The 17,927-nt window shown below is 48.4% G+C and overlaps 1 protein-coding gene and 1 long non-coding RNA gene across 2 annotated transcripts in view; one reads left to right on the plus strand and one right to left on the minus strand.

Moving 5' to 3' along the window:
• Nucleotides 1-17,927, plus strand: part of INPP5D (inositol polyphosphate-5-phosphatase D) — a 147,407-nt gene that overhangs the window by 115,110 nt on the left and 14,370 nt on the right. Inside the window, exons 19-22 of the mRNA XM_035306081.3 lie at nucleotides 66-155; nucleotides 2,342-2,455; nucleotides 3,754-3,836; nucleotides 8,293-8,380. Coding sequence (XP_035161972.1) covers nucleotides 66-155; nucleotides 2,342-2,455; nucleotides 3,754-3,836; nucleotides 8,293-8,380 — 375 coding nt within the window. The remainder of the gene's footprint in view (nucleotides 1-65; nucleotides 156-2,341; nucleotides 2,456-3,753; nucleotides 3,837-8,292; nucleotides 8,381-17,927) is intronic.
• On the minus strand, nucleotides 3,930-17,476 carry LOC118154697 (uncharacterized). The gene is made up of 3 exons (XR_004744910.3): nucleotides 17,351-17,476; nucleotides 9,226-9,343; nucleotides 3,930-4,061 (listed from the first exon to the last, which is right to left on the minus strand). It is a non-coding gene; the product is annotated as an uncharacterized LOC118154697 (long non-coding RNA).

The raw sequence follows: 17,927 nt of genomic DNA on the forward strand, positions 1-17,927 counted from the left end.
CCGTCATTGGCTTGACCAGAAGGGCTTCTTCTCTCCTGCTTCAAAATGCCTTTCCTTCCCTGCAGGCAGTACCACCGACATCATGACGAGTGACCACAGCCCTGTCTTTGCCACGTTCGAGGCAGGGGTCACTTCCCAGTTTGTTTCCAAGAATGGTAAGCAAAGGATGGTGTCTATTTCTCTGTTTTCCTCCATGGCAAGGGGCGCTGGGCGCTTGTCTTCGGTGTAGCAGTCAGTGGTCTGCATTAGAGGAAGGTGCCTTTTCCCGGGTAGGTCATGCTCCATCAGTCAGGTCTCTTCACGTCCCAGCCACAGCACCATTTCAGTCCAGAGAATGTACTCGCTCTGCTTGGCAAATATGTCAGCCTTTTGCGCTTCAGTTTTAGTGTGAAAAAATGGGCAAATCAGTGTTTACCAAGGTGTGGCCTGTCTCCCACCGAAGGCAGTTCTCGGGGTGGGGTAGGAGGAGGGGGCAGGGGACACGGGCAAACATTTATTAGTAATGCCTTTATTTTAACATGTTTTAAATTTATGTCTTCTGTTTAAGGCAAGTAACATTGCTTTTCCATTTAGTATTGTGATATACCTTATTCAGGTACATTTAATTTTAAAAAGTGAGTCCAGCCGGGCGCGGTGGCTCATGCCTGTAATCCCAGCACTTTGGGAGGCCGAGGCAGGTGGATCACCTGAGGTCAGGAGTTCGAGACTGGTCAGAACAACATGGAGAAACTCCATCTCTACTAAAAATACAAAAAAGTAGCTGGGTGTGGTGACGCATGCCTGTAATTCCAGCTACTTGGGAGGCTGAGGCAGAAGAATCACTTGAACCCAGGAGGCGGAGGTTGCGGTGAGCCAAGATTGTGCCATTGCACTCCAGCCTGGGCAACAAGATCAAAACTCCATCTCAAAAAAAAAGTGAGTCCATTTAGAGAAAATATTAAGTAAAGAGTAGTACAGTGAGTGGTGTGCAGAGATGGTAAAAATCATGAAGATGGGATGCAGATGACCGAGTTTGGGGAAGCACCACAGTAAATCATATTTAGATTTGCAGGTAATTTTTCATATAGTCCAGCTCAGCCCTGGTGGCCAGGCTACCCTCGTCCCAGCTGGGACTGGGTATTCTCTGTAATGTGTCCATCCAGCCCTTGGCCGAAGGGGGACCAGAGAGCCATGTTTTCTCTGCCTAGGCTCTGCTTCTGTGGTCAGCCCACTGTTCACCAGGCTCCTTTAGGAAGACCGAGCATAGGGGACCCAAATACAGGGAAAGGCCATCTTGCTCTGTGTCCTGCATTCCTTGGGGGTCACCGGTGAGGCCGGAGCACTGTCTTTATGGAACATTCTTCTCCATCCTATTGCATCTAACATCCATGGCCCCAGAAACATGAACTCCCCTCTTCAGCCAAGCCTTGACCCACCATTGTGTCTCCTTCCTAGATCTGGCCACTGTGCCTTTCTAGAATCTTCCTAGCCCTTAGGCTGGACCTCTTCCCCGACTTCCACCTGTCTCCCCTTTCTCTAAGCTCCTGCAGCCTTGAAGGGGTTGCCCCTGCCATCTCCTCCTCTGTTCCAGGATAGTGCATCCTCAGTGCCCGGCCGGGCTTCCCTACACAGGGACTCAGTACGCCATAGGTGCTCAAAAACACTGATCACCAGGATTCAGTGTTGATTGGGCATTTACATAAGCAGAGCCTGGACAGGGCACTGCAGGGTTTAGAAAGAGAAAGAAGGAAGAATGTGAGGGAAGGAAAGATTCGTTCATGCTCTCAGAACATCACTCTGTTCTGTGGCTCAAAATTTATATGAAAGGACAGAACACTTGTTTTTCTTACAAAAGCATCATCTAAATTAACACAATTGCAGGCAGGTTGACTCTGTGCAAATGAGCTTACAGAGCCCAGAGTTAGGAGTGGGAATAACTGTGCCTAAGGGAGAAAGAGCAACTAGCTCTTCCTAGCTGAGCTCAGAAACAGCATTGACTTAGGTATTGAGCAACTGAGCCATTCTACAAAGTCCTTTTGCCGGAACTAGGTGGGAGCCTGAAATACTGGGGGTATAGCCTGAGGCCACGCAGCTTTAGTGACAGAGCTGAGACAGGTCCAGACTCCAGGGACTGTGCGTCTTTCTGCCCCACGCTCTGCCCAGGCCAGCTCATGATGCACCAGAGAGACTGGCGATGCTCCAGTGGGTGCTGGATTTCGCTGTAGCTTTACTTCTCCTCCCACTCGACTCCCACCTTCCTGGGACCCTGAGGAGGAGCTCAGTGTGTGGCATGAGAACTAATTTGAAACGCTCCATCTCCAGGCATGTCCTGGAACTGAATCTCTCTTCTCCCCTGTTCTAGGTCCTGGCACTGTCGACAGCCAGGGGCAGATTGAGTTTCTCAGGTGCTACGCCACATTGAAGACCAAGTCCCAGACCAAATTCTACCTGGAGTTCCACTCCAGCTGCCTGGAGAGTGAGTGGCTGCTCTGCCGCCTTCTGGGCAGAGCCGGCCGGAGCCCTCTTATAAACACCTTTCCTACCTGTCACTTTGCTCCGTTTCTCCTCTCCCTGGAAAGGACTCAAGGAGGGGGGGCAGAGAAGTGGGGCTGTAGGTGGATGGCTCAAGGGGGCACTCAGTTACTGGGAGGGGTCCCTGTGGCCTGGGCAGCCAAGGGGCAGGGGCAGCCATGAATGTACTGACCCCTTAGTCCCTTGTAGGTGGCAGGTGGGCTCCCATTCTGCCCCTCAGGGCGGACTGTGACCCACTAGAGGTTCCCTGGGGCTCTGACTCAACCAGAGAGTGTTGGGCCCAGGTCCAGACGTCAAAGAGCCAGCGTGGGGGCCTGAGCAGCAGCCGCCTGCTGTCACCCTGACCCCTCTTACTCTTTTGAGATCACGGCGTCTTTCTCGGGGATCTGCAGTGCCCAAAAGCAAGCAGGAGATGGACAGGCTTCCCTGAGCCAGCAACATTGAGTTCAAACTATGCTTAAGAATCACCCCTTCCGGGTGACTTTCCTGGGCATACTGTCTAAAGCTGTCTCACGCCAGGCAAGAGCTGCATGTATCCAGCCCTCTTCCCTAAGACGGTCTGCAGAGTGGTGGGGGGGAGGAAAAGTGGGGGTCAACTCCACAAAAGGGCATTTTGTGAGGCCCTGGCCGGGATGCTTCCAGAAATCAGGAAGAAGCATGTGCTGCCAATGCTACCCCTCTGGGCCCTGCTTCCTTCTCCAGCTCAGCTAGGCCCAGGCGTGGTGCTAGAGAAGCCTTGGCCACTGAGTCCCCAAGCCCCAGTTCACCCAGCAGGGTCAAAGCGGTTCGAAAAATGACGAGGAATTTTGTGCGGGCGTTTTTAATAAACTATCAAGACACTTGCATACATTTCTATGGAAACAGCATATTAGGAGGCTTAAATTAGAATTTCAAAAGGCTGCTATCTTGAGTGGCGTGGGCCGAGCTGTCAAGTCTCCTAATCTTTTTTCCTATGATGTGATGATTTCTTTGTTGCCTGGTTTGTTGCAAAGAGGAACTGAAAAGGAGGGGGAACCTCTCTGATTTTCCTAAATATAATTAGACCATGTTGGCAAATGACCAATCCCTGCACAAAAACAGAATCCCCAGCAGGCCTGACTCCTAAATGAGGCTGAGGCCACGAGATTAAAAAAAAAAGGGAGACAGCGCATCTTCCTCGGTCTGGGTGGGGTGGCCCAGGGAGTCTTTTCTGTCTGATTCTTGCTCTGTTTTCTGAAAACCAGCCTTCTTGTCTTTCGACAGGTTTTGTCAAGAGTCAGGAAGGAGAAAATGAAGAAGGAAGTGAGGGGGAGCTGCTGGTGAAGTTTGGTGAGACCCTTCCCAAGGTAATTCTAGAGCAAGGCATTCCCCAGGGGGAGGGTTGCGTTTGCTAGGCCAGTAGTACCAGCCAGTGGCAGAGCCCTGCCAGGCCTGACCAGGGGGAGCAGGAATCTCATAGACCAAATGCAGAAGAGGCCGCTCCAGGAGCAAGCTCTCGCTCGAGGTGGTTCATGCCGTGCTTTGCAGCAGTGGGTATGCGGCCTCGTTCTTCCTACATGCTTTCCGTTCCCCTAAAGGATCACAGAAGGGACCTAGAGGTCAGTTCGTCTGACCACGTGATTTTGCAAAGAAAGAAACTCAGGTGTAGGGCCGCAAGCTCATTGCTCGTGGCCTCATGGCTGCGGTAACACACCGAGGATACAACCCCAAGATGCCAGTTCTCCCTGTGGTGCTTGTTTTCCTATTCAGCGTTGGCTCATAGGATTGAGTACAGAGGGGCATAGCAAGGAGCCCATTGGCTCCTAATCATACACTTGTGAACACAGGAAGTACTTGACATGTCTGTGGCCCTGCAAGAGCAGAGGGTGGAACTGAGGAACACTCAGCCAGGCTGGGCTTGGTGGCTCACGCCTGTAATCCCAGCACTTTGGGAGGCTGAGGCAGGTAAGGAGGATCACCAGAGGTAAGGAGGCAAGGAGTTCAAGATCAGCCTGGCCAACATGGTGAAACCCTGTCTCTACTATAAATACAAAAATTAGCTGAGCATGGTGGCGCACGCCTGTAATCCCAGCTACTAGGGGGGCTGAGGCAGGAGGATCACTTGAACCTGGGAGGCAGAGGTTTCAGTGAGCCAAGATCATGCCACTGCACTCTAGCCTGGGCAACAGAATGAAACTCTGTCTCAAAAAAGGAAAGAAAGAAGAAATCACTCAACCAAACCTTAGTGGGAACACATTCTTCTTTGCTGTAGAAAAATGGTTTTCTAGCCTGATGTGGTGGCTCACACAGGTAATCCCAGCACTTTGGGAAGCCAAATCAGGGGGATTGCTTGAGCCCAGAAGTTCAAGACCAGCCCGGGAAACATAATGATACCCCATCTCTACAAAAAAAAATTTTTAATTTTTTTTCTCCATTTTTTTTTTTTTTTGAGACCGAGTCTTGCCCTGTCACCCAGGCTGGAGTGCAGTGGCACCATCTTGGCTCACTGCAACCTTGACCTCCCAGGTTCAAGCGATTCTCCTGCCTCAGCCTTCCAAGTAGCTTGCACTACAGGTGTGCACCACTACACCCAGCTAATTTTTGTATTTTTTAGTAGAGACAGGGTTCCTCATGTTGACCACGCTGGTCTCAAGCTCCTGACCTCAAGTGATCCACTGGTCTTGACCTCCCAAAGTGCTGGGATTACAGGTGTGAGCCACTGCACCCAGCCTAAAACATTTGTGTTTTTTAATTAGCCAGACATGATGGTGCGTGCCTGTAGCTGCTCTGGAGGCTGAGGCGGGAGGGTAACCTGAGCCTAGGGGACCCAGGCTGAGTAAGCTGTGATCATGCCACTGCACTCCAGCCTGGGTGATGCAGTGAGACCCTGTCTCTATTAATGTTTTTCTACTGAAATTGCTTTAGTGATGCTAAATTGACAGTGGAGGTGTTGGCTGTCGTTGAGTACAAGCTTATTAGGAGCTCATTAGTTGTTCACGCTGGATAGGAAGTGGAGTTTCTTTCTCACACCACTAGGGAGGGGTGGAATGAAGAGGAATCCCGGGCCAGGCAGAATCCATCACAGCAGGTGGGGTGTCTTGGGGGCTGCCCTTGGAGGTGACACTTGTTAAAGACTGTTAAAGGACAGTCTTAAACAGGGGGAGGGACCCATCATCTCCTGAGACTGGAGTGGGATGTAGGCAGGTTTCAGGGGGCTGGACCCACATTGACATTAACCTTTGATTGGAACCAACTCTCAGGCCATGTAAAAAGGCCCTATCAGCCAGGCAGGGTGGCTCACACCTGTCATCCCAGCCCTTTGGGAGGCTGAGGCGGGCAAATCAACTCAGGTCGGGAGTTCAAGGCCAGCCTGACCAACATGGAGAAACCCCATCTCTACTAAAAATACAGAAATTAGCTGGGCATGGTGACACATGCCTATAATCCCAGCAACTCAGGAGGCTGAGGCAGGAGAATCACTTGAACCCGGGAGGTGAAGGTTGCGGTGAGCCAAGATCGCGCCATTGCACTCCAGGGCAACAAGAGCAAAACTCTGCTTAAAAAAAAAAGGCCCCATTTCAGGAGCAGAGGCTGATGCCTGAACTCAAGATTCCCCCAGCTGGACCACAGTTCCAGATTACTTAGAGGCTGCAGCCAGCCGGTTCACATGGCTGACTGGGGTCTCCCGCAGAGGCCCGGTTAGAGCTGTCAGAAGTCCCTGATCTGGGGATGTCTTCAGGCCCCTGGGTCATGGTGGCTCTGAACTTCAAGGAGATATTTCAGCCTCACCCAGCCCAAGCCTGCCCTCCTGCTCCTCCTACCCGGCTGCTTCCAGGGAAACAGTTGTTTCCTCCTTTGGTGATGTTGGAAAAGAGACCAGCACCCCCTTTCCCAACACATTCACCCCCTGGTCCAGCTCAGGGACCCCCTAGGGCACCCTGTCTTCTTCCACTCCCCACATCCTCGAAGCCACCAAGTCCTGCTGTTTCTCTTGTTGCTGTCCCCTCCCTCCATCCCCTTGCCCCCTCCCAGGGGGCTCCACCCCTCCTGTCTCCTGCCTCTTCCTAAGGCATCCTACACCCTGATGGATCTTTCTGGAGTGCTTGTCTGATCCTGGTGTCCCCCTCTTTATCCAGTCAATTCCCTGGTGCCCAGCAGGGCAAACAGCCTCACCTGCTGCTCCCACAGGACTGCGGGGGCCTTCGCTGCCTCCTGCTCGCTGACCCCCGCCCCACCCCTGTTGCCTGGAGGCCTCCTCTCTTCACCCTGTAAATCCCTGCTGTGGCTTTGAGATAGTCCTGCTCCCTGCCACCCCCTGCAGGGTGGTGGGGTCCCACAGAGACGTTCATTGTGCAGATGTCTGTCACCCCACTCCCCCTGCATCCCAGAGAGGACCGGGTCTTCCTCCTGCACCTGAGGCCTCAGCCCTGGCCCTGGGTCTAACTTAGAGCCAGACATCCCCTCGTGCCAGAAGCCAAGAGATGACCTAGAATCCGGGAATGCCTAGAGCGCCACTGCAACCTCCAGTCATCTGTTGTGGAACTTTTTTTTGAGACTGAGTCTTGCTCTGTTGCCCAGGCTGGAGTACCGTGGTGAGATCTCAGCTCACTCCAACCTCCACGTCCTGGGTTCAAGCGATTCTACTGCCTCAGCCTCCTGAGTAGCTGGGATTGCAGGCACTCACCACCACACCCCACTAATTTTTGCATTTTTTTGGTAGAGATGGGGTTTCACCACGTTGGCCAGGCTGGTCTCAAACTCCTGACCTCAAGTGATCCACCTGCCTTAGCCTCCCAAAGTGCTGAGATTATAGGCGTGACCCACCATGCCCGGCCTGGAACTTTCTGAATGGAGATGTAATGAGTCTGTCCTGTTGGTCAACATGGTGCCCAGAGCCCTGCGCCAGGAGCCTTTTGGTGTCTGGAAGGGAAGGGAGGGAACTGCCTAGAGCAGAGTGTCGCCTTTTTATTTGGCCCTCCTGTATGGGAGTCATTGTGAGGAAAAGCCCCACATCTCAAAAAGCCATAACTCATGGTGGATGAGGAGCTGGTGAGCGTGTGATGCTCCTCCCTGTGCTTGCCCGGACACAGCCTCCACTGGTGAGGTCCGAGCCTCCCCCAGCTCTGTTCAAAGCCTGTTACCAGCACCCCCACACCCCGGCCAGGCCAGCAGGGCCTCTGGAGGAGTTGGCAGTTCCCAGCCAACTCCTGGGGCTTAAAAATGTTATCCAGGAATGTGGGAGTCTGTATCTGTCGTTTGCCAAACCACACCCCCAACAATCTGTAGGATACTCAGGCCCAGTTGGGATCTCTGCCAGGATGGACACAGAGGCTGCATCCTCCCCTGAGAGGGATAGGTCTGGGTGCTGCCTTGGATGCAGCCACAGTCCTGGAGGAGGCCAAGGAGAAGGTCTGTGCTCTGTGGGGGGAGCCTGGCACAGGGTGGAGTGCAGAGGCCATTCTGGACCTGGTGCCTGGCTCCACTTCCCCATCAGCCTGCCTCCTTCTCCATGACCCTGGCATAGGCACAGGAAGGAAGTGGGGCAATGGATGGGGCCCATTTGGGGGTCACCCTTCTTGCTGGGACTTGGGAGCCAGGTCAGTTTAGGAGGCCTGGGATGCAGGGAAGGAAGCTAACCCCCACCTTGCCCAACAGGGTATATGGGAAAGCGAGCCCCGCCCCCTGCTCTCTTGGGTGTGGACAGCAGAGATTTGGATCTGATCACTAAGAACACCTTCCATCATCCTCATCAACCTGTCCACCACCTGTCCCCTCACTTGTCCCTTTCCTGTCAACTCCAGTCCTGTGTCCTTCTCTCTGCAGCTGAAGCCCATTATCTCTGACCCTGAGTACCTGCTGGACCAGCACATCCTTATCAGCATCAAGTCCTCTGACAGCGATGAATCCTATGGTAAGCGTCTGTGGACAGGTGCCACACCTGCCTGTGAGCTGGCGGCCTCTGATGTAGCATCATCTTCAGGGAGAGCCCGCCTGGCACTTCTGGTCATAGGCTCCTGCCTCTCCTTTCCTCAAACCAGGGCTGCGAGTGGGACTGTCACCACCACTAAGTCATCCTTCCCTCCCCACCAGGCTTCTGGGCAGAACAGCCAGCAGTGGCAACCCCTTCCATGTATTGAGCCTTCCCTGTTCTCCAATAAGTAAATGGAGTCTCAGAAAGGTCAAGTGACTTGCCCAAGTCACACAGGGAGTGGTGGCTGTGCCCTGATTTGAACCCAGGTCTGCCTGCCCTTCTCTGCTTCTCATGTGTCCTGAGTCAGCCTCCTCAGCTCACAGGTCTGGAGCTGCAGACTCCCCTCTGCTGACCCAGACTCTGAAACACCTTCTCAGGCACAAAGGGGCTGCTGCTTCTGCCCTCAAGTGGCCACGCTCTGCATGAAGACCCCCCTCCCCCAAGCCAGAGAGATTTGGGCTGAGGTGTGGTGCAGGGTGCCCTGGGTAGGACTTGGGGTGCTGGAAACGCCAGCCCAAGGCTCTCTGGTCTTCTGCTCAGCGTCACCCAGTGCCCAGACCGGGAAGGCTGTGGGGACCTGTGGCCAGAGAGACACCAGGGTCTTTTGAATCATCTCCGCCTGTTTGTGGCTCCAGCCCAAAGTCAGGCTCACCCTTGCTAGACCACGTGGGGCTAGACCATGGGGTGAGAGAGGCAGAGAGAGCCTGGAGGGGTCAGAGAGAGGCCAGAGGCAGGAGCCAGACCAAGCCTCTCCTTACAAGCCAAGCTAAGAGCAAATACCTTACCTCGAGAGCAGTAGGGAGTCATTAAAGATTCAAGCAAGGAAGGAACAGGATCCGATTCACATCTTGGAAGTCTGCATCTGCAGTGATCATGATGAGCGATCCAGAATAGAAGCAGTGACTGTGAAAAAGGAGAGAAGAGGATAACATTGAAGGGAATGGAGTAGAACACTCTCTGGCATGTGATTGGAGAAAGGGTCTGTATTCGTCTGTTCTCACACTGCTATGAGCACACACCCAAGACTGGGTAATTTATAAAGGAAGGAGGTGCAATTGACTCACAGTTCTACAGGGCTGGGGAGGCCTCAGGAAACTTACAGTCATGGCAGAAGGGGAAGCAAACATATCCTTCTTCACATGATGGCAGGAAGGAGAAGTGGGTGCCCATTGATGGGGGAAGCTCCTTATAAAACCATCAGATCTCTTGAGAACTCTCACTCTCACCATCACTATTGAGAAAAGGATGGGGGACACTGCCCCCATGATTCAATTATCTCCACTTGGTCCCTCCCATGACACATAGGGATTATGGGAACTACAATTCAAGAAGAGATTTGGGTGGGGACACAGGCAAACCGTATCAGGGTCTGAGCAGCTGCGTGAATGATCCTTTTACTTCCTGCACTGGGTTAGGTGTAGTGCCGCGGGTAAGGGAGGCCAAGCCACAGCCACAGAGTACGAGGGAAGACCAGAATGCTGTGGTGCTGGGGACACCGTCAGAAGAGTTGGGTCAAGAAGAGGGTGTGGTTACAATAGCAACTATGGCCAAGGGACCCAACACAAACACTGAGCATCCCTTCGATGGAGTGACTCCGGCCATCCGCAGATTTGGTGAGAGCAGTGTCCATGGAAGGGCCGGGGTGACATCAGACCTCAGCAGTTAGGAGTGAACAGGGCTTGAGGAGGCAGAGGAGACTGCGCCCGGGTCAAGGGAGCACATTTGTCCACTTGCTTGTTTGTTTGAAATGGAAGAGCTTTGAATGCTGCTGGGTGGAAGCCACGAAAGGGGAAGAGGCTGCAGACACAAAGGACGGCCCGGAGCACCATCACCCACTGTGCAGGCTCTGCCAAAACCTGGCTGTGGGCACTGTTGCTACCCTCCTTGGGGAGGCGAGGAAAGGAGGCTGGGAGACCTGCAGGTCACACAGCTACTGAGCGGCTTGTTGAGGTAACTACACGATCTTGGACCAGGGCCCAGGCAGCTCCTCCCCCTCCCAGTGCAGCACTGGCAAGAGGGTCCCCAAGCCAGAGGAGGGGTGCGCAGAGCCTGAGGAGTGTGATGGCCCTGATAGGAATCCCCTCGTCACTCATGCAGGAGCATGAGTGACTGCAGAAATGTCTGAAGCTCTGGTGGCAGGAAGCAGGCAGTATACAGAACAGGTGCTTCATTTTCTCATTCAAATCCCATATTCCTGCGACAGAGCAAGACCCCGTTCTCTAAAAATAAAATACTGTAATCCTCCTTTGTTTCTTTCTCTTCATATTCATACTCACGAACAGCATATCATCATAATGAAAAGGAAAAAAGGCAACAGACAGTGTCATTCCAGCAGTCATTTTTATTTTGGCTTCACATTTCCAGCCTCATGCATAGGCATACCTAGATTTTCATACTTATCACAGAAACATCATTTTATACTCTGCTTTCCTCATCTGGTGTTAGATGAAACACATTTTCCATGGTTCCTCCTGCCCCTTCTTTGTGACCGCTCCTTTTGATGGCTGCATAATATTCCATGGATTTGCCGCATCCTCATTTGAAAAGGATCCCTCATTTGAAAAGCACCTGAGGCTCTGTCAGTTGTTTTTGTTGGTGCTCTCAGTAACGCTGAGATGAATCCCTTTGTGGACATTTTTATTATTCCTCAGCTACATTTTTTATTCTTTTGAGTAATCTCTTTAGGACAGGTTCCCATGTTTGCTGGGTCAGGGTGTGTCGATCAGTGTTTGTGCTTCTTGGCACTTGACACCAAACTGATTGCCGTAAAGGCTGTCTCAGCCAACCTCACCATGGATAGGTTTCCCCAGATCCTTGCTGGCATTGGGTGCTTTTGTTTTTTGTTTTTGGAGTCTGGAGTGCAGTGGCACGATCGTGGCTCACTGCAACCTCTGCTTCCCGGGTTCAAGAGATTCTTGTGCCTCAGCCTCCCTAGTAGCTGAGATTACAGGCAGGCACCACCACGCCTCGCTAAATTTTGTAATTTTTAGTAAAGATGGGGTTTCACCATGTTGGCCAGGCTGGTCTAGAACTCCTGACCTCAAGTGAGCAGCCTACCTTGGCCTCCCAAAGTGCTGGAATTACAGGCATGAGCCGCCTGTAATGGGTGTACTTGGTGTAATTTTTCTCCCTTCCTATCTATGCTAACTTCATGTCTGTGAAAGAGCAAATCAGTGATTCCTCAATTTGCCTTTTGGATGGCTAGGAAGGTGGAACTCATTTCCATTTACTAAAATTAACCAGCTGCAATTCTTTTTGTGTGAAATGTCTGTCTGTATTATCTGTGCATGTGTCTGCTAGAGATTTGATTTTGAGGAGTTCGCTGTGCAGTTCAGATCGAGTGCCCTCTTGCCTTGGGAGCTGGCTGCACACACTGTTCCCAATCCATTTCCTTTTTATTTTAGGATTTTTCCCTGTGTGCAAGTTTTTTTTTCTTAATTGTATTTTGGGCTCTGGTGTACATGTGCACACCCTGCATCCTGCAGGATTGTTGCATAGGTACATACATGCCATGGTGGTTTACCGTCTCCATCCCCCCACTCCCCTGCCCCACTGCCTACATCAGGCATTTCTCCTGGTGTTATCCCTCCCCATCCTCCCAACCCGCCCTCCAACCCTGCTTTCTCTCCCCTCCCCACACCTAGCCCAGTGAGTGTTGTTCTCTTCCCTGTGACCAAGTGTTCTCATTGTTCGTCGCCTGCCTATAGACATGCAGTGTTTGATTTTCTGTTCTTGTGTCTGTTTACTGAGAATGATGGTTTCTAGATTCACCCATGTCTCTACAAAGGACATGAATTGATCGTTTTTTATGGCTGTATAGTATTCCATGGTGTATATGTGCCACATTTTCTTTGACCAGTCTATCATTGATGGGCATTTGGGTTGGTTCCAGGTCTTTACTATGGTAAACAGTGCCGTAATTAATATATATGTGCATGTGTCTTTATAATAGAGTAATTTATAATCCTTTGGGTATATACCCAGTAATGGAATTGCTGGGTCAAATGGAATTTCTATTTCTAGATCCTTGAGGAATCACCACACTGTCTTCCATAATGGTTGAACTAATTTACACTCCCACCAGCAGTGTAAAAGTGTTCCTTTTTCTCCACATCCTCTCCAGCATCTGTTGTCTTCAGATTTTTTAGTGATCACCATTCTAACCGACGTGAGATGGTATCTCAATGTGGTTTTGATTTGCATTTCTCTAATGACCAGTGATAATGAGCATTTTTTCATATGTTTGTTGGCCACATGTATGTCTCCTTTTGAAAAGTGTCTGTTCATATCCTTTGCCCACTTTTGAATGGGCTTATTTTTTTCTTGTAAATCTGTTTTAGTTCTTTGTAGATTCTGGATATTAGTCCTTTGTCAGAGGGATAGATTACAAAAATTTTTTCCCATTCTGTTGGTTGCTGGTTCACTCTAATGATTGTTTCTTTTGCTGTGCAAAAGCTCTTAAGTTTAATTAGATCCTGTTTGTCTATTTTGACTTTTGTTGTGAATGCTTTTGGTGTTTTAGTCATGAAGTCCTTGCCTGTGCCTATGTCCTGGATGGTGTTGCCTAGATTTTCTTCAAGGGTTTTTGTGGTGTTAGTTCCTAGTTTAAATCTTTAATCCATCTGGAGTTAATTTTTGTATTAGGTGTAAGGAAGAGGTCTAGTTTCAGCTTCCTGCATACAGCTAGCCAGTTTTCCCAACACCATTTATTAAACAGGGAATCTTTTCCCCATTGCTTGTTTTTGTACAGTTTGTCAAAGATCAGATGGTTGTAGATGTGTGACATTGCTTCCGAGGCCTCTGTTCTATTCCATTGGTCTATAGCTCTGTTTTGGTACCAGTAACATGCTGTTTTGATTACTGTAGTCTTGTAGTATAGTTTGAAGTCAGGTAGCGTAATGCCTCCAGCTTTGTTCTTTTTGCTTAGGATTGTCTTGGCTATGCTGGTTCTTTCTTGATTCCATATGAAGTTTAAAGTGGTTTTTTCCAGTTCTGTTAAGGAGGTCAATGGTAGCTTGATGGAAATAGCATTGAATCTATAAATTACTTTGGGCAGTATGGCCATTTTCACAATATTGATTCTTCCTAACCATGAGCATGGAATGTTTTTCCATCTGTTTGTGTCCTCTCTTATTTCCTTGAGCAGTGGTTTGTAGTTCTCCTTGGAGAGATCTTTTACATCCTTTGTCAGTTGTATTCCTAGGTATTTTATTCTCTTTGTAGCAATTGTAAATGGGAGTTTGCTCATGATTTGGCTCTCTGTTTGTCTGTTTTTGGTGTATAGGAATGCTTGTGATTTCTGCACACTGATTTTATATCCTGAGACTTTACTGAAGTTGCTTATCAGCTTAAGGAGGTTTGGGGCTAAGATGATGGGGTCTTCTAAATATACAATCATGTCGTCTGCAAATAGGGACAATTTGACTTCTTCTTTTCCTAACTGAATGCGCTTTATTTCTTTTTCTTGCCTAATTACTCTGGCTAGAACTTTCAATACTATAATGAATAGGAGTGGTGAGAGAGGACATCCTTGTCTAATACCAGTCTTTAAAGGGAATGCTTCTAGTTTTTGCCCGTTTAGTATAATATTGGCTGTGGGTTTGTCATAAATAGCTTTTATTATTTTGAGATACATTCCATCTATACCTAGTTTATTGAGAGTTTTTAGCATAAAGGGCTGTTGGATTTTGTCAAAGGCCTTCTCAGCATCTATTGAGATAATCATGTGGTTTTTGTCTTTGGTTCTGCTTATGTGGTGGATTACATTTATAGATTTGCATATGTTGAACCAGCGTTGCATCCCCAGGATGAAGCCTACTTGATCCTGGTGGATAAGCTTTTTGATGTGCTGTTGCCAGTATTTTATTGAAGATTTTTGCATCAGTGTTCATCATGGATATTGGCCTGTAGTTTTCTTTTTTAGTTGTACCTCTGCCAGGTTTTGGTATCAGGATGATATTGGTCTCATGGAAAGAGTTAGGGAGGATTCCCTCTTTTTTGTATTGTTTAGAATAGTTTCAACAGGAATGGAACCAGCTCTTCTTTGTACATCTGATAGAATTTGGCTGTGAACCCATCTGGACCTGGACATTTTTTGGTTGGTAGGCTATTAATTGCTGTCTTGACTTCAGACCTTGTTATTGGTCTATTCAGGGTTTCAACTTCTTCCTGGCTTAGTCTTGGGAGTGTGCAAGTGTCCAGGAATTTATCCATTTCTTCCAGATTTACTGGTTTATGTGCATAGAACTGTTTATAGTAATCTCTGATGGTAGTTTTTATTTCTGAGGAATCGGTAGTGATCTCCCCTTAATCATTTTTTTTGTTGCATCTACTCAATTCTTTTTTCTTTTTTATTAGTCTAGCTAGTGGTCTGTCTATTTTGTTGATCTTTTCAAAAAACAGCTCCTGGATTTATTTTTTGAAGGAATTTTTGTGTCTCCATCTCCTTCAGTTCTGTTCTGATCTTAATTATTTTCTGTCTTCTGTTTGCTTTTGAGTTTTTTCAATCTTGCTCCTCTAGCTCTTTCAATTTTGATGATAGGGTGTCAATTTTAGATCTTTCCTTATTTCTCATGTGGGCATTTCTTGTTATAAATTTTCCTCTAGACACTGCTTTAAATGTGTCTCGTAGATTCTAGTACATTGTGTCTTCATTCTCATTGGTTTCCAAGAACATTTTTATTTCTGCCTTCATTTCATTGTTTATCCATTCATCATGCAGGAGCAAGTTGTTCAGTTTCCATGTGATTGTGCAGTTTTGAGTGCTTTTCTTAATCTTTAGTTCTAATTTGATTGCACTGTGGTCTGAGAGACTGTTAGGATTTCTGTTCTTTTGCATATGCTGAGTAGTGATTTACTTCCAATTATGTGGTCAATTTTAGAGTAAGTGTGATGTGGTGCTGAGAGGAATGTATATTCTATGGATTTGGTCTATTAGGTCTGCTTGGTCTAGATTTGCGTTCAAGTCCTGGATATCCTTGTTGACGTTCTGTCTCATTGTTCTGACCAATATTGTCAGTGGAGTGTTAAAGTCTCCCACTATTATGGTGCAGGAGTCTAAGTCTCTTTGTAGGTCATTAAGAACTGCTTTATGTATCTGGGTGCTCCTGCATTGGGTGCATATATATTTAGGATAGTTAGCTCTTCTTGTTGCATTGATCCTTTTACCATTATGTAATGCCCTTCCTTCTTTGTCTCTTTTGATCTTTGTTGGCTTAAAGTCTATTTTATCAGAGACTAGGATTGCTACCCCTGCCTTTTTTTTTTTTTTTTTTTTTTGCTTTCCATTTTCTTGGTAGATCTTCTTCCATCCCTTTATTTTGAGTCTATGTGAGTCTTTGCACGTAAGATGGGTCTCCTGAATACAGCACACTTCTGGGTCTTGACTTTTTATCCAGTGTGCCAGTCTGTGTCTTTTGATTGGGGCATTTAGGCCATTTACATTCAATGTTAATATTGTTATGTTTGAATTTGATCCTGCCATTTTGTTACTGGCTGGTTGTTTTGACCATTAGTTGATGCGGTTTCTTCATTGTGTTGTTGTTCTTTACCATTTGGTATGTTTTTGCAGTGGTTGTTACTGGTTGTTCCTTTCCATGTTTAGTATTTCCTTCAGGAGTTCTTGTAAGGCAGTCTTGTAGCCATGAAATCTCTCAGCAATTGCTTGTCTGTAAAGGATTTTATTTCTCCTTCGCTTATGAAGCTTAGTTTGGCCAGACATGAAATTCTGAGTTGAAAGTTCTTTTCTTTAAGGATGTTGAATATTGGCCCCCACTCCTTTCCAACTTGTAGAGTTTCTGCTGAGAGATCCACTGTGAGTCTGATGGTCTTTCCTTTGTGGGTGACTCGACCTTTCTCTCTGGCTGCCCTTAGGATTTTTTCCTTTATTTCAACCCTGGTGAATCCGAGGATTATGTGCCTTGGGGTTGCTCTTCTTGAAGAATATCTTTATGGTGTTCTGTGTATTTTCCTGGATTTGAATGTTGGCCTGCCTTGTTAGATTGGGGACATCCTCTTGGATAATATCCTGAAGAGTGTTTTCCAACTTGGATTCATTCTCCCTGTCACATTCAGGTACACTCATCAAGCATAGATTAGGTCTTTTCACATAATCCCATAGTTCTTGTAGACTTTGTTCTTTTTTTTCACTCTTTTTTCTCTAATCTTGCCTTCTTGTTTTAGTTCATTGATTTGATCTTCTATCTCTGATATCCTTTCTTCTGCTTGATTGATTCAGCTGTTGAAACTTGTGCATGCCTCATGAAGTTCTCTTGCTGTGTTTTTCAGTTCCATCAAGTCATTTATGTTCTTCTCTAAGCTGGTTATTCTAGTTGGCATTTTGTCTAAACTTTTTTCAGAGTTCTTAGTTTCTTTGCATTGGATTAGACCATGGTCTTTTAACTCAGAGAAGTTTGTTATTATCCACCTTCTGAAGCCTGCTTCTGTCAATTCATCAAACTCATTTTCTGTCTTGTTTTGTTCCCTTGATGATGAGGAGTTGATCTCTGGGAGGGGAAGAGACGTTCTGATCTTTGAAGGTTTCGTCCTTTCTGCACTGTTTTTTTCCCATCTTCGTGGATTTATCTCCCTTTGATCTTTGAAGTTGGTGATTTCAGGAGGAATCTCTGAGTAGACATCCTTTCTGTTGCAGTTGGAGCTATATCTTTTTTGGCCTGTAGAGGCGCTGCTGGGCTGCCTCAGATTCAGCCAGGTTGCTGGGTGGGCAATCTTCCCCTGGGGTTTGTTTGCAGGTGAAATGAGACCTGCCTCTCCAGTGGCATCTCTCCTTCCCTGAGCTCGATCTTTCTGGTTGGGGTCAAACTGGTGTATTTGCTGCCAAGCTGTCTGGCACATGGGCTGTAGTTTGAGTTTTGTCGGGGTGGGGCCTGCCAGGCCTTATGACCTGCTTACCTGCTTTCAGCTCTGCCTCTTTCTGTGGGACGGTTGTTCTGTCCTGCTGGCGTTAGTGCAATCTTCCACCCAGATCCAACCAACAACTTGCGCAGAAGCCGTCACTCCGATTTGCATTGACAACCCGTGGTGCCCCTCAGTCTGGTGGGGCTCTCGTGGACCGTGGGTTGCAGGAGGGATGAGATAAGTACAGGATCCAAATCGGAGGACCAAGTGGGTAAAGTCCCCCAACGGTCTGAGCCAGCTGCACGTTCCAGGTGGGGGTGTGCCCCGCCCTGTCCGTTCCTTCTCCCTGAGCAGCTCTTGCCCTGCTTTAGCTCCCTCCCTGGGCTATTTTCAGAGCCCTTCCAGTCCCCTGAAACGAAGCCGACACCTCACTTGGAATGGTGAAGTCCTCTAGACCTCTGCGTCTCATTTGCTAGGAGCTGCATTCCCGTGTGGCCTCCTCTCCGCCATCCTGGCGCCGCCTCCCCTGTGCAAGGGTTAAGCTTGCACATCCTCTCACTGCTGGTTTTCTTCTGTCATGTCTTGTACTGCATCAGATCTTTTGAAGTTTTCATTCCCTACAGCGATCAGA

This window comes from Callithrix jacchus, chromosome 6 (genome assembly GCF_049354715.1).
Source record: "Callithrix jacchus isolate 240 chromosome 6, calJac240_pri, whole genome shotgun sequence".
Lineage (NCBI taxonomy): Eukaryota > Metazoa > Chordata > Mammalia > Primates > Cebidae > Callithrix > Callithrix jacchus.